This window comes from Amphiura filiformis, chromosome 17, assembly GCF_039555335.1.
Source record: "Amphiura filiformis chromosome 17, Afil_fr2py, whole genome shotgun sequence".
NCBI lineage: Eukaryota > Metazoa > Echinodermata > Ophiuroidea > Amphilepidida > Amphiuridae > Amphiura > Amphiura filiformis.
In genome coordinates, this window is record NC_092644.1 from 6,810,134 (window position 1) to 6,824,908 (window position 14,775).

The 14,775-nt window shown below is 36.3% G+C and overlaps 1 protein-coding gene across 1 annotated transcript in view; it reads left to right on the plus strand.

Moving 5' to 3' along the window:
• Positions 1-8,837, plus strand: part of LOC140138176 (serine/threonine kinase-like domain-containing protein STKLD1) — a 38,669-nt gene extending 29,832 nt beyond the window's left edge. The window contains exons 16-20 of the mRNA XM_072160102.1: positions 357-485; positions 2,815-2,888; positions 4,855-5,053; positions 6,355-6,434; positions 8,308-8,837. Coding sequence (XP_072016203.1) covers positions 357-485; positions 2,815-2,888; positions 4,855-5,053; positions 6,355-6,434; positions 8,308-8,409 — 584 coding nt within the window. The 3' untranslated portion in view covers positions 8,410-8,837. The remainder of the gene's footprint in view (positions 1-356; positions 486-2,814; positions 2,889-4,854; positions 5,054-6,354; positions 6,435-8,307) is intronic.
• The last annotated feature ends 5,938 nt before the right edge of the window (positions 8,838-14,775 follow it).

Consider the following 14,775-nt stretch of genomic DNA (forward strand, 5'->3'; position numbering starts at 1 on the left):
TGGTTAAGGGCATGTCTTCCATAGGGGTATAAGGATTTCAACTGGAATAGCCCAGGTATGGGATTTTATGTGAATATTATCCATTATTATTAATGCTCTGCATGATACCCATAGGCTTTAACATAAAAAGTCGAAGTTTTGAATTATGTTCTCAAAATATCAAGAGCTATCTTAAGAACCACTGAACCAATACTAGGCTTGTTCATACTCATTTTGATGCATTTTTCATGCTGATTCCAAATATAGTCATGACAATTTACAATTCTGAAATTTTTGAATTAAAAAAAAAAATTGAAACTTGCTTTCGACACCTGCATGGAGAGAGTTAATTTCCATCATTCTCATTGCTTTTGCAGACAAGAATTTAGACATCATAAGAGAAGAGAAAGGGGTTGTTGACTTGATCAATGCAATGAAGACACACGATGAAAAAGCTTCAGTGGTTGACTCGGCCTGTACAGCTCTATGGGGTCTCTCTCTGGATGGTAAGACTTAAAGAAACCACTTTTGGTTCAATTTTTTTTGGGAATTTGTTGAAGGTGGAATTTTTCATGTAAATTCTGTTCTGTATGTCATCTAAAAGTAACAGGTGTAAGTCAGTTCCTCTGTGGTGAACTGGCTGAGTGGGGGAGAATATTATCATACTGGACAAGTTATACCAGCTTTCACCCTGATGTCGCAGTGACGCCAGTGCACATTAGATTGGGCACAGCTTTAAATGGCTAGCATTCACTCAGAGTGCTGGCGTACACATGCACATGCTTAAAGATGCTGCATAGATGCGCATGGAACAGCTGCCTGAACATGTTGACATCACTGGCACATCAAGATGGAAAATGGTATAGTGCATGTGTACAAGGGGTAACATATTTTCCAGTAGACAGCTACAAGATCAGATAACAATTAAGGTGCATAATGCTTGCAGTTGTGGTTTCGCCAGCAACTCTAGTTTCAGCATTTTGTGTTATGAAGCATTCCGCTAAAAGTGATCGAGCCGTTTCGATTGCTTCATCATATGTATTTTGATTGTTGTATAATGCGTTCTTTATAGAGTACCGAAGTGATGACGTCACAGAAAACTTTTTTTGCATTTCAGCGTTTTGAATACCATGTATCGGTGGAGCATGATGAAAAACATCCACAGTCAAATTTGGTTGGAATCGGATCAGAGGACCAATATGGCGCGAACCAGGCCTAATTACCCCATTGAAATCAGTGCTAAATTGGCCTATTCCAAACGTTATCTCGGCCCTCAGGATCCAATTCCCACCAAATTTGACTGTGGATGTTTTTCATTATGTTCTACTGAAATATGGTCATGAAAATGATGAAATGCAAAAAAGACAATTTTATGATGTCACACTTCGGTACTCTATATGTGTGATTGAAATGGTTGCATTCATAACTTAACTAATCTTCCAAAGATTTCTACTTGAAATACTACATGAAATAATTTGACTTCCTCTATTAAAAGATTCAATGCATCATATGTGCCCCTGAATCCATCATAACATTGTGTTGGATTGGATCATTTATTTAAAATCTTTTTTTTAAAGGTTTGTAACCATTTAAAAGGGCATTTTGTGATCCACAGCCTCAGCCCCCCACTTTTTTCAAAAAAAGTTGAGATTTTTATACCACTGGAAACCTCTGGCTACATAATGTTTATGTACCAAAAGTTCTTGCAGATTAATTCGTTAGCAAAAATATCGTCCAGTTTGAATTTCGTTCTGGTATACCAAAACGAAATTACAACAGTGGCCTATGGAGCAGAGTAATACACATAATCATGCATAAGTCGCAAACGCAAAACCGGAATCAACTCGAATTTTGGGAATAAGCTTTTTTCGTAGATATCTACTGAAAAATGTCATAAAAAGAGGATGCTAGGATCACAAAATCCTCCTTTAACATCTAATGAAGAAGCAGAAGAAATTTTGGCTGAAGCGGGATTCGAACCAGCGACCTCTGGTTTGTGAGCCAATTGTCTACCATCTGAGCTATTCAGCCCTATGATGATGAGCGGCGATCCCAATTACCAATATCTTGCTCAGGCGCTGGTCAGAGCCATGAAACTGTGCTGTCGTGCGGCCGGGGATCATGCCCACATTACGATACAACCCTGGGAAGCCAAAGGAAAAGCGATCAATGAAGATGCGGCTTTTAAATGCTTATTCATTCATTCATTCATTTCATTCGGCTGCGAAGCAGGCGACTACAAAGTTTCTCCATGTACTACGATCTGAAGCCAAAGTGGCAATGGCATCTGGCAGTAGAAAGTTGTCAAAATCCCCCAACAGTTTTTGCACATAAGACAAGTAGAATGTTCTTTGCCTTCCAGGTCTTCTTTTACCATGTAATGGGGTGTAGAGAGCATATCTTCTGCATGGTTCATCTTCCTGCATCCTCAGGATATGTCCCAGGAATCGTAGTTGTCGTGATCTGACAGAGTTGATAAGAGGCACAGTGTTGGTGATGGTATAGACCCTTTCATTACTAACATGGTCAGTGCGCTTGATGTTCAGCATTATCCTGTAACATGATGTACCAAAAGCGTTGATCTTATTTTCCATGTCAGTAGATATCACCCAGGACTCGCAGCCATAATGCTTATAGTAAACTATTTATACAGAGAAACTAGGTAATAATGAAGAAGGGGAGCAAAGAAAATTTGGCTGAAGTGGGATTCGAACCAGCGAATCAACGGTTTATTATCTATGTGAAATCGGACACATATATCATAGGAGGTTCTAGCGTATACTACCATTCTTCTGCAGATGCATGATATGTTTGTTTCTTGATTTTTATTAACAGATGAGAATGCTGAGACAATGAGTGAATATAGCTGTGCTGAACTGCTGCTGTCATGCATCAAAATGCATGCTAAGGTTAGTACCGTAACCACTCGGGTATAAGCCCACCCCCTAGATGGCAGATTTCACTTCAAAAATGGGGGTGGGCTTATAACCGGAGAAGGGCTAGTGCTTGAATATAAAAATAAGAACAATTATCCCCCATTTGTCATTTGTATATGCCCAATGTACCAGTAATTTCTATCATCTATGTCAATTTCTTAAAATTATACGCGTGGAATGTTAATTATCAACTGATTTTTTTTTTTGATATTTGTTCTTAAATATGAGAGCAAAGCATTGATTTGATTTAAGAACTTGGCCAAAATATTTAGTACTGAGTGCACCCTTGTTCCCAGAATGTTTTGATAAATAGGGTATAGTCGAAGGTGGGCTTATACCCGGGTGGTTACGGTAATATCACATACATGTATGGGAGTAGGTCTGCTTGTACCCACTTGTAATAGAATGTCATAGAATGCAATCAGGTCATATCTGCATAATTTTTCATCGTTTTGCAGCCGAGGCATCAAACTGTGTTTTTTGAACGGCATCAATTTTAATGAAAAAGCCAATTGTGCAGGATGAAAGTCTAATTTTACAAATTTTACTGATTTTCTTTAAAAAAACTAAATAATTATAGAGAATTAATACATTTAGGGGTCGTATCTGCATATCTGTTTAATGCAAGATATCTGATTATCTGTTAAATGCACACTGCGCAGATACAACTTTTTGCATTCAACACTTTTGAGATTGCAAGAATCTTGATCTGCATGCTTTGTACATTAAGCATAACCTTGCAAAACATTGTTAAAGGAAGTGTCCAGCAATCACAACATTATGTCTTATATGTTAGAAAAATAATTATCAAGCACGTATCACATGGTTTCATTTAAAACAAACTCATATTAACCATAAAAACGAATAAAAACAGCCATCTCTCAACACGCGATATTCAAAATTCCCGCGCCAAAATTGTCTAGAGCAATGACGTCCTAATAGTTCAATGAAGCCTGACGACAAATGAGCACAAATAACCATGACGTCATTGCTCTAGAAACTTTCGGCGCGGGAATTTTGAAAATCGCGTGTTGAGAGATTGCTGTTTTTATTCGTTTTTATGGTTAATATGAGTTTGTTTTAAATAAAACCATGTGATTTGTGCTTGATAATTATTTTTCCAACTTATAAGACATAATGTTGTGATTGCCGGACACTTCCTTTAAGGTGAATATAAAATTTTTAAAACAAATGTTATCCAACTACTACAAACAAAAAATATCACTTTTCTGTTAAATGCAAGAAAGTCGTATGTGGGAGATACAACTTTCTTGCATCCATTATGATCAGCTTCTCGTGCAAGAAAGGTGTATCTGCACATAATTATCTTAATTACTCTGGAATTAATTAACATACCGTATTGTTTGTAATAAACGCTCCCCCTCTAATAAACGCCCCCCTCCAATTTTTCTGTGAAAAATTGACGAAAATGCAAACATTTCCATGCTATATCGTGTGAGTAAGCTTAAAACTACCATCAGTCAGTCAGTCTTGTCAGGGACGATCGGTAAATTGCATGGACAAAACCTGTAATGACTCACACTTCCATCCATTCCATTGCCTAATTATGGTAGAATTTCACCAGATTCTTGCTTGATGATGCAAATACGGGTGTAATGTTGATGTATTTACCACGAAAATGATATTTTCTATGGGCGTCTCCATTAGTATACCCGTAAATCCCTCCTTTCTACAGGAGCACCATCGGGAAATTTAACCCGATTTTTAAGTTTTTTTCACTGACAATTCACCTTCAATAAACGCCCCCCTTTTGGAAAAATGCAACGCCCCCAGGGCGTTTATTACAAACAATACGGTATGCACTGCAGACATCAAGAAAAGTTGGGACTGTCTTTTTGTAAGTTGATATTCGTTATAAATTTAGATTTAGTCATTTGAGCCTTTTGATATAAAACAGTTTGTATTCTATATTCAACAGAATGCCGATGTAATGAAAAATGCTTGTATGGCATTAGCCAGTCTGGTGAGTGAGTCAGAGGAGAGCGCCTTTGCAGCACTTAGCAACGGAGGAGGGGAGATTGGTATCAAGGTGGTGACAGATGCCTATAAAAATCATAAAGATAACCCAGATGTGGTAGAGAATGTCTGCTCATTCTTCATGGAAATGTGTGAATACGGTATGCAAATTGTTCAACATCTACATGGTTTCCCTGAAAGAACAGTATCGTCGGAAACTTAAATTTTAGGTACTTTAATGGCCGAAACCAATCCAAACTAAATAGTTGATGTATTGGATAATAAAACGGCGATCACATACTTTTTAAATTTTGACAATTAACGACTCCGTTCTTAAAATATAAGAATTTTAAGTAAATGCCTCATTTGAATCCTTTCCACGGATTCAAATATCGATCAATGACAATAGATACCTGATTGATGATTGGTACTCCATAATACAGGTCATTGATTAATATTTGAATCCGTGCTATGGTTCAAAAATGAGGCATTGTTGTAAATTTTTTACATTTCAAGACTGAAGCAATCACTTGTCAAAATTCAAAAATAGATGTTTTATTCCTCAACTATTTAGTTTGTTTATTTCGGGCATTAACATACCCAAAACTAACAGTTTTGGACAATACAGTTCTTTCAGGGACACCCTGTATGTTCAATTAGTTTACAAACTGAGATTTTAATTCAGTTTAAGTTTGTTTGTTTGTTTATTTGAGCACATAATCACATTTTCAAATATCTGGAAAGAGAAAAATCTTTGATATAGCTTGTCCTAACAGGTTAAATAAAATAAGGAAGTATAGATTTTAAATCTAAAATCCCAAATATAACATATCTGTACTGCCATGTATTGATGCCGTAGACATCTGGCTCTTCATAGACATCAGGTTGTTACAGCATGATGCATGAGAATTTTCAGGCTTTTGCCTGAATTCAGTCAGTTTTGTCCAAATTTACTGATTTTTGGGCCTTTTAAGGCCAAATTCACACGCTTTTTCAGGTAATTTTCAAAAAAGCCATTCTCATGCCTGATTATATAACAACCCTGCAATTTGGTTGTGATGTAATGAATGCTCATTTGCATAAAGCTTCATATAAAACAGAAGTAAACAATGTAAGACATAATGTTTTTGTTCTTTGAATACATGCTCTTGGAGCTCTTACTGCAGATGCTCGAATTGCAGGCTTATTTAATTTGGGATGGGGCTGTGATGGGTTTTTTGGGGGTTTTTTTCCCATAATTTGTTTTCAAAAATCGAAAGGTGGGATGGTCCTAGAAGTGATTTTGCACCTGTTTGTCCCATTCTTTTCGCTGGCATTTTATTCTATTTACTTTGTCTTGATTAGTATGTGCAATATTTATATATAATATATTTGTCTTTGTAATTGTATATGAGCCAGTGATGAAGCATAATAAATAAATAAATAAAAATAAATAATGACAGATTTTGTTGTTTTTCCTCAGATGATATATTGAATGATGTTAAAAGCAGTGATGTAGCTATTGTCATGAAAGAAGTCAAAGTCAAGTTTGCATCCAATACGGTAAGCAAAGCCAAATGTATGCCAATAAGTGAAGCCATGATTTCTCTGTGATACTGAAAAACGGAAAAATTCACGGAATTCAGGGTTTGCTCACAGAAATTTGAAAATGCCACAAAATCTTTTGTATTGATTTGCAAAATAAAACAAAGAAAAGTGATCATTTAGCAGTAAGTAACCATTAAACAATCCATTCTAGTATTAATTCTAGGCCTTCGATGCAAGACTCTGGCCATACTACAATAAAAGTTATGACAAAATACACTTTTAAAACATGTTTGTTTTAACTTTTCAGTGCTTATTGGTGGAAAACGGAAAATCACAGAAATCATCTAATTTGTAACACAGATTTTTAATTTTGTAACACAGAGAAATCATGGCTTTACCAATAAGATTTCTCTATCAGTATAAAGTAATTTTTTTGTACTTCTGTGGTCTGTGTTCTTCCATGTGTCGTTAACCAATGGGTCAACCGCCTTGTTTGTCAAAATCGTTGATCAGCCAATCAGTGTGATTGTTTATTACTTCTGTGTTTACGCTCGTGTACGCTTGGCGCACAACACTGACCATGAAAGTAATAAAAGAATTACTTTTAGCGTTGTAATAGGACCTTTTCAGATGGTTCCTTACTGTTTAACAGTTAATCTTGAAATATCACTTTTTGTGCAACCCGTATCTTTACCGCGGGGGCACCATGGCTTAGTGGACAGGCTTTGACTCATAGGGTTGTGGAATCAAACCCTAGCAGTGGTGCTATCATGTTGTGTCCTTAGACAAGCCCCTTTACCTCCATTGGGCTATTCCACTTGAAATCCACACTACCCCTATGGAAGATTTTGGAAATATCTTCCACAGGGGGAGTTTGTTTTTCAAATGTAATTGGTCAGAGTTAATCATTTTGAAACCCATACTCTCCCTGTATTATGGTTTTACCTATATCTTCCACAACTGGAGTGAGTATTTCATATGGAAGTTACCCAATTATCTATTCTATATGAAATTTATACTCCCTCTGTGGAAGACTCAAGCTTAATCTTCCACAGGGGTAGTGTGGATTTTAAATGGAACAGCCCATTGTCTCTCTCCACCCAGGCATATAAATGGATACTGGCATAATACAGTACGGGGAAGGTAAAACAGACTTGGTGTGTGGGAGCAGTAGTGAACCCCCCCCCCCCCCACAACAAGTTAAGTCAGGGGAGTCTGGCCCAAATGCCAAGGTAAAAGTGGTGGTAATTTGGGCCTGTGAGCATCGATCTGTCATGATTTAATCTTGACCTTCACCCTGAGTTATTCAGAGATGCATAGGAAATCTGCAGGTACATATTATTGCACAATAAAACAAAGATATCTTTTCCATTAAATAAATGTTTCCATTAAATAAATGTATCTTAAGCAGGAGTGTAGCCAGTGGGGGCAGAATGCCCCCTGACAAAAATGAAAAAGAAAAGTGCCCCCCCCCCTCCCCACAAATGAAAGAGAAAAATGGGAAGGCAAAAGGGGCAAGGAGTCTGTTTCCCATCAAAATTTACCCCGATCACAAGCCAAAATAGTGTAAAATACCAAATTTGTACACACTACATGCACACATTATCCCAATAAAGCCCTTTTTTGGAAGCTCAAAGACTTTTGCATGTACAGTCGCTCTAAAAAATGGTAATGTATAATATGTCCCACCAATCAATAATACCAGCTTGGTGAAAATGATGCAAGCAGGAATTTTTTCCTCTTTGCCCCCAAATTTTTTATCCCCCCCTCACCATCACCAAGAAAGCTGGCTATGGCCCTGATCTTAAGTATGAAAACATTTTAATATTATGTCCGGCACCATCAGTTGTATAACCTAATGTTGTGTTTTGTATTGATTATGTAACAGGATATCATGGATCCAGTACAACAGGTAGAGGCCAAGATTGGCATAGGACCAACACCATCAAATAGACCACAGTCAGCTAGGGATAAAGCTAAGGCTAAGTAACAACAATCTACTAATCCGCATTATATATTTGAGAAAATTTTGATTTTGTTTAACTTGCAAGGTTGTGTATTTCCTTTGTAAAGGAATACAGTAGGTATTGTTTGTAATAAACGCCCCGGGCATTGCATTTTTCCAAAAGGGGGCGTTTATTGAAGGTGAATTGTCAGTGAAAAAAACTTTAAAGTCGGGTTATATTTCCCGATGGTGCCCCTGTAGAAAGGAGGGATTTACGGCTATACTAATATAGTATTATGGCGACGCCCATGGAAAATATCACTTTTGTGGTAAATACATCAAAATTACACCCGTAAGTGCATCATCAAGCAAGAATCTGGTGAAATTCTACCATAATTAGGCAATGGAATGGATGGAAGTGTGAGTCGTAATAGGTTTTGTCCATGCAATTTAGCGATCATCCCTGACAAGACTGACTGACTGACTGATGCCAATTTTAAGCTTACTCACACGATATAGCATGGAAATGTTTGCATTTTTGTCAGTTTTTCACAGAAAACTTAGAGGGGGGGGGGCATTTATTAGAGGGGGCGTTTATTAGAGGGGGAGCGTTTATTGCAAACAATACGGTAGGTTATATGGGAAAATGGCTTCAAGATGCTTATCCCTTACAGATGAAACCAAAGAGATTAATCTAGTGTCCAGACTTTGTATAGTCCCATGCATAATGCTAAATTCGTTGTTGGGCAGGAAAAACCTCCTATGTGTCATTGGCCCCTGAACTTGTTTAAAGCAAAACATTCTATGTAACCTGTTGGCAGTTTTGTTTTAAACATGTTCAGGGGCCGTAAGCACATATATGACGTAATGCTATACAAAATCTGGCATATTGGATTGTCGCAATGGGTGATCAAAAAAGTGTACCTCCTGCATTTATTGACAAAAGCCTTCACAGAAATTGACTGATAAATGGCATCTGCAAGCTTGAGCGTTACAAAGATAAGTGCATGTAGGATTTATGATGTGTTATCAGTACTGCACAAACAAGCTGGTATATTTATAAATCACACAGGGCTGGCTGGATTTACCTTTTTGAGGACTCTGGGTCAGGCATGTGACGCCGGAAGCATTAAAATCTAGGAGTCAAGGTTATTTTGTTCCAATTTTACTAGGACATTTGCACACAAACTGGGCCAACAAATTCAATTTCAGACTATTTTAGCCCAAAATTGAAGGTGCATAAAGTTTGCTATATAAAGTCTCAGAGTTTTGCAATTTTCCCTTATTTTTGCCCAAGACATGGTGTTTTTCGGGCTAAAAAAAAAGATGCACCAGTCGATTTTTGGGGGCCTGGGGCTGGGTCCGTGCTCATCTGGCCCAATGGTAAATCCAGCCCTGCACATGGACAAACAAATGAGGTACACATTATTTTGCTTCCCATTAGCAACAATCATCGCCGTTGGGCAGGAAAAACCTCCTATGTGTCATTGGCCCCTGAACATGTTTAAGCAAAACCTCCTATGTAACCTGTTGGCAGTTTTGTTTTAAACATATTCAGGGGCCACAAGCACATAGGAGGTTTTTCCTGCCCAACGACGTAATGTGATAGAAGCTGGACTCTATTAGCAGACCGCTTTGGTTATAGCACGGGTAATTCTAAGCTATTCGCAATAAGAGCGCCGCCAGCGTTTGCGATGTAATCGTGATGTATCATGGGAAAATCGTGATGTATCATGGGAAAAGGTCGACATCCAAGTCCGCATAATCTGAATATTACCATGCTATTACATAGGAACATGTGACAATATTTTTAGTTTGTCAATATAACGGTATTACACGCAAATCGATAGAGAAAAATTAATTGTGCACATTTCAAATCACATTATTAAGTATTATTGAGTATCGATTCGCGTGTAACACCTTTATTTTGACAAACTAAAAAATATTGTCACGTGTTCCTATGTAATAGCATGGTAATATTTGTATTGCGCGGACTTGGATGTCGACCTTTTCCCATGATACATCACGATTACATCGCAAACCGCTGGCGGCGCCCTTATTGCGAATAGCGAGAATTGATAATATTAAAAGAAAATATTTTTAGTGGAGTGAATTATTTTTAATACTATGCAAAATTAGATACATGTAGATCAGAATTCCGTCCATATCAGAAATTCTGTCCATATCAGTTGACCAAGATTAACTCAGTCTATGCTAATGATGATACCAAACACCTTGAAAATATTTGAACCATTCATTGATCCGTCCATAAGTTATCAATGCAAGAAAATACTGGTATTGGTTTGAAGTGTACATACATTGAATATTATGTTATATATGAGGTTATTATTCGCAATACTTGGTATACACAAAAAATTACACATCAAGAGTAAACTTTCAAATTTGAGGATATCTTGGAATTCTATTTATTTACTCGGATACATTTTTCAGTTCATTCTTTTTTGGAGAACCAATGAGCTACGCAAAATGCACAAATATTTCAAGAAACATATTTTAAATTGTGCTGAATCTTTCAATATCAATATGAACTATCGCAAAAAGTATTGCTATACCTAAATAAGAGCCTGTTTCTTGATAAAAAATGAATAAGAAATCCAAGAGTTCCATGTGTAGAAGATTTAGTTTTTCATTTTGGCACCTCAGTAAAAGGGTTGCTTTTCAACTTCTATAAAATGCTAATTTCATTTTGCTAACAACAACTTTTGCCAAGTTACAAAATGATAGTAAAAATAAATGTCTATTTTTGGAGTGTATGCCCGACACGCCATATATTTTACAGTCATATCAAACAAACTTGAAACATTCGATCAAATTCAGTATTATTTCAAGACCATAACATTTGATATGACACCTTCCCCATATATTTTAATGATTTTCCCAATTTGACCATTTTCAAAAATTGGCGGAATTGACCAACTATAAATTCTACAAAGCTCAATTTGAAAGGTAAGACCACATCCCACTGAATAAGATTATTCGCTACTGGCATGGTTCCACCATTATGCACTATGTGCGGGGAAAGCCTTGAACTGGCAGCATACATGAAAGAAAGAATTACGTATACACATAATGTTATATGACTGGTTCAATTCCCATTCGGGTATGCTGCCGGTTTGAGGCTCTCCCCGTACATAGTGCATAATGGCGGAACCATTGCAAGTAGCGAATAGTGTGCAAAGTTTGTGTATGATATATGATGTTAAAGAGTTCATGGGTTCATTTACTCATAAATGTACCATTAGAGTAAAATATCTGCTTTTAATGTACATAATTATGATAATTTGGGACCTTGTGTTGGCCTGTATTGGGCTATTCCAGTTGAAATCCATACATCCCTGTAGAATACATGTCCTTAATCTTACACACAGGGGGTATAGATTTCAAATGGGAGTCACCAATTTAGGTAAAAATAACCCCATTTGAAATCCACACTCCCTGTGTGCAAATTTAAAGGCATGTCTTCTATAGGGGGTGTATGGATTTCAACTGGAATAGCTCGCCCATTTATGTGACATACTCCTTCACCAATTGATTATTTTGTAAATATCTCAAAGGCACTTTTTACAAATTAACCTTTTTGCACCAGTGAATGATGCAACCAAAGATCTCATTTGTCCTCATGAGTATGTAATGCATCTCCAAATAATTTATATATTTTCTTATTTTTTGACTTTTTAATATTTTAGCCAAGATGCAGCATGTGTGTAATTCTTATGTTTTTGTAATATGAAAGAAGTTGTAGAATGGGTGTGAATGGTGTATTATCAAACCAAGAGAATGCATCCCCTCTCCCATGTGTGCGCATCTTTTGTAAAGGACTTAGCAGAATGCAAATAAACCCCAATTTTCTGGACTTTAACTCAATTCAACCTAAACAATGGTTTAAGCACACCACCATTATTAGACTTCCTGAGCAATAATATTCAGTGAATGTTAATACCATAAAGGACATTTTACTTAGGCTTGGGCGATATTTTGATTAATCGAAAATAACCAATTGTTTTTTAATCAAGTACTTAATTATTTCAAAACACTGTAATCTTGATTTAATTATAACCATTTCTTTTTCTAAGCAAATAGATTTTTTGAACAATGAGTTTCAACTGATAGCATTTTTGTTAAATAGTTGCAACTTTATAGGTGATTATTACCTGAAACTACAACCAGAATTGCAAGTAAAGTAATTGTTAAATACATCTGTCTCATGAACAGCATGAATGTGGAATTCTATGCCACCAATGGTACTCAACCTATTACAGTCACACAATATTCAATAAATCAAAACTAATTGATTTAAAAAAATTGAAATCAATTGTTTTTAACAATCCCCAAGCCTAATTTTACTGAATTTGGTCGTAAATGCAGATCATATTAAACATAACTATAGCAAAATGAAATGTTCAGTTGCATAACATAAAAGCGGCAGATATGTTTACCCCGGTATGGGATAGTGAGGTTTATGTTTTGTATTTTAGTGTTGGAAACAAATTCTGTATTATAATGTGTATGTTTGTGTGTTTATTGTTTCTAATTGATTATTAATAGGTGTGCTTTGTGAACAAATATGCAAATATCATAATATTGTATGATTTTATATAAATGAATCATTCTACTGTGTTCCAAAGAAGTTGTGAAGCATTTTTTAAACTCCACTCCACTTATATTCAGGAGTAAATCATCATTCATTTGTATGTGATGAGTGCTAATTGGATGATACATGTTGCTGAGAAATCACATTGTAAAATGTGGCACTAATTGCAGTGTACTCATCAGAAAGGGGAAAATAGTCAACCCACAGATCATAGCGTAAGCATGCCAAGTTTAACAGATCACCCAAGTACCTTTAACAAATATTAATTTATATAAAGTTGATGTGTTGTTTTGTGTAATTTTTTGGAACATGGTAAATGAAAAATACTATAAAAACTCAATAATAAGCATATGTGCTTACCTATCGAGCGCTTTTAAAAACATGAAATTGTACCAAAAGTCTGGCGCTTCACCAACTGAGCTAATGGGGTCGAGATACAAAATCATATACAACTGTGTATCGATGATTTGCTGAAAACCCTTTACACTTTTGTGGACGGGCACTTCGTGTTTGCATGTTTTTAAAAGTACTCGATAGTAAGCACATATACTAACTAGCGAGTTTTTACGGAATATGCATGTGTAATATTGTTAAAAGGTGTTTTATAGTTTAGATTTGGATATTAAATTAGATTTGGTTACTTCACTCAGTAATATAATAATGACGAACAAGGCTAACATTCCAAATCTGTGAAAATCTTAATGTTGTGGGACAATTCAGACCCGGGAGGGGGCACTTGACTTTAAAAGTGATGGGGATGTGTGGACAGCAGTGCAAAAATTGGGGTCTTTCAGTAAGAGCATAGACTAAAGCCAAGAATTTTCCGCGTTGCGGAAATTCCGCGGAATTCGGAGGTAAAGCGGAAAACGCATTTCTGAGAAAAAAATAAAAAATATAAGCAAAAATGACCTAGAAAAATGAAAAAAAATGACATGGGTCTTCAAAATTCATCAAAATAAAGTAAAATCCGTCACAGATTTACCGTTACAACGCCTGTCCTACCTCCCATTGCAGCCATGATACCCAATCACCCATCCCAACTTTGCAAATCGCAATGATCGTCACAAGATTCTTGTGAAAGTTTATTATGTCCGAAATGTGCTAAAATTACAAAGCGGAGAAAAGCGGAATTTAGCATTTGTAAAGCAGAAAATTCTTGGCTTTAGCATAGACACCAAAAAATGTGTCTTTCGGGGAGAAGGCCCCCAAATTTGGGGTCTTTTGGTGAGACTGGGGAAATTCTTACCAAAAAGGGGGATCTTTCCGTGAGACTAGGAAAACTTTGAGTCAAAATATAAAGATTGATACTAAATTTTCAAAAATTCATCAAAATTTAAAAAATTTTGAAAAGTGAAAAGTGAAAAGAAAAATAATGAAAAAATTGGGTCATTCGGTGAGAAATTTGTCTAAAAATTCTTGAAAAGATGGGGACTTTTGGTGACAGAAAAACAAAAAAAAGGGGTCTTTGGGTGAGAGGGAGTTCAATAAAACAAAAAAGGGATCATTGGGTGAGCCAGAAAAATGCGGGTCAATGTGGCCGCACATCCCCGTCACCCATTTTTGTGAGTGCCCCCCTGGAATTCAGAGTGGATGAGAGGTCACCTTAGAAGTCATTTCCGGTTTTGGGGTGCTTGTTTTTCAAACATGTTAATATGTATGTATATGTATACACATAGAGTGTAATTTCCAATTTGAACAAATCACCATTCCATGTTGCTTCCACATATGTCTGACAGAATCAAATTATTTATACCATATAGTTATATTATTGATTGGGTTTATGAGTTGTATATTTTGAA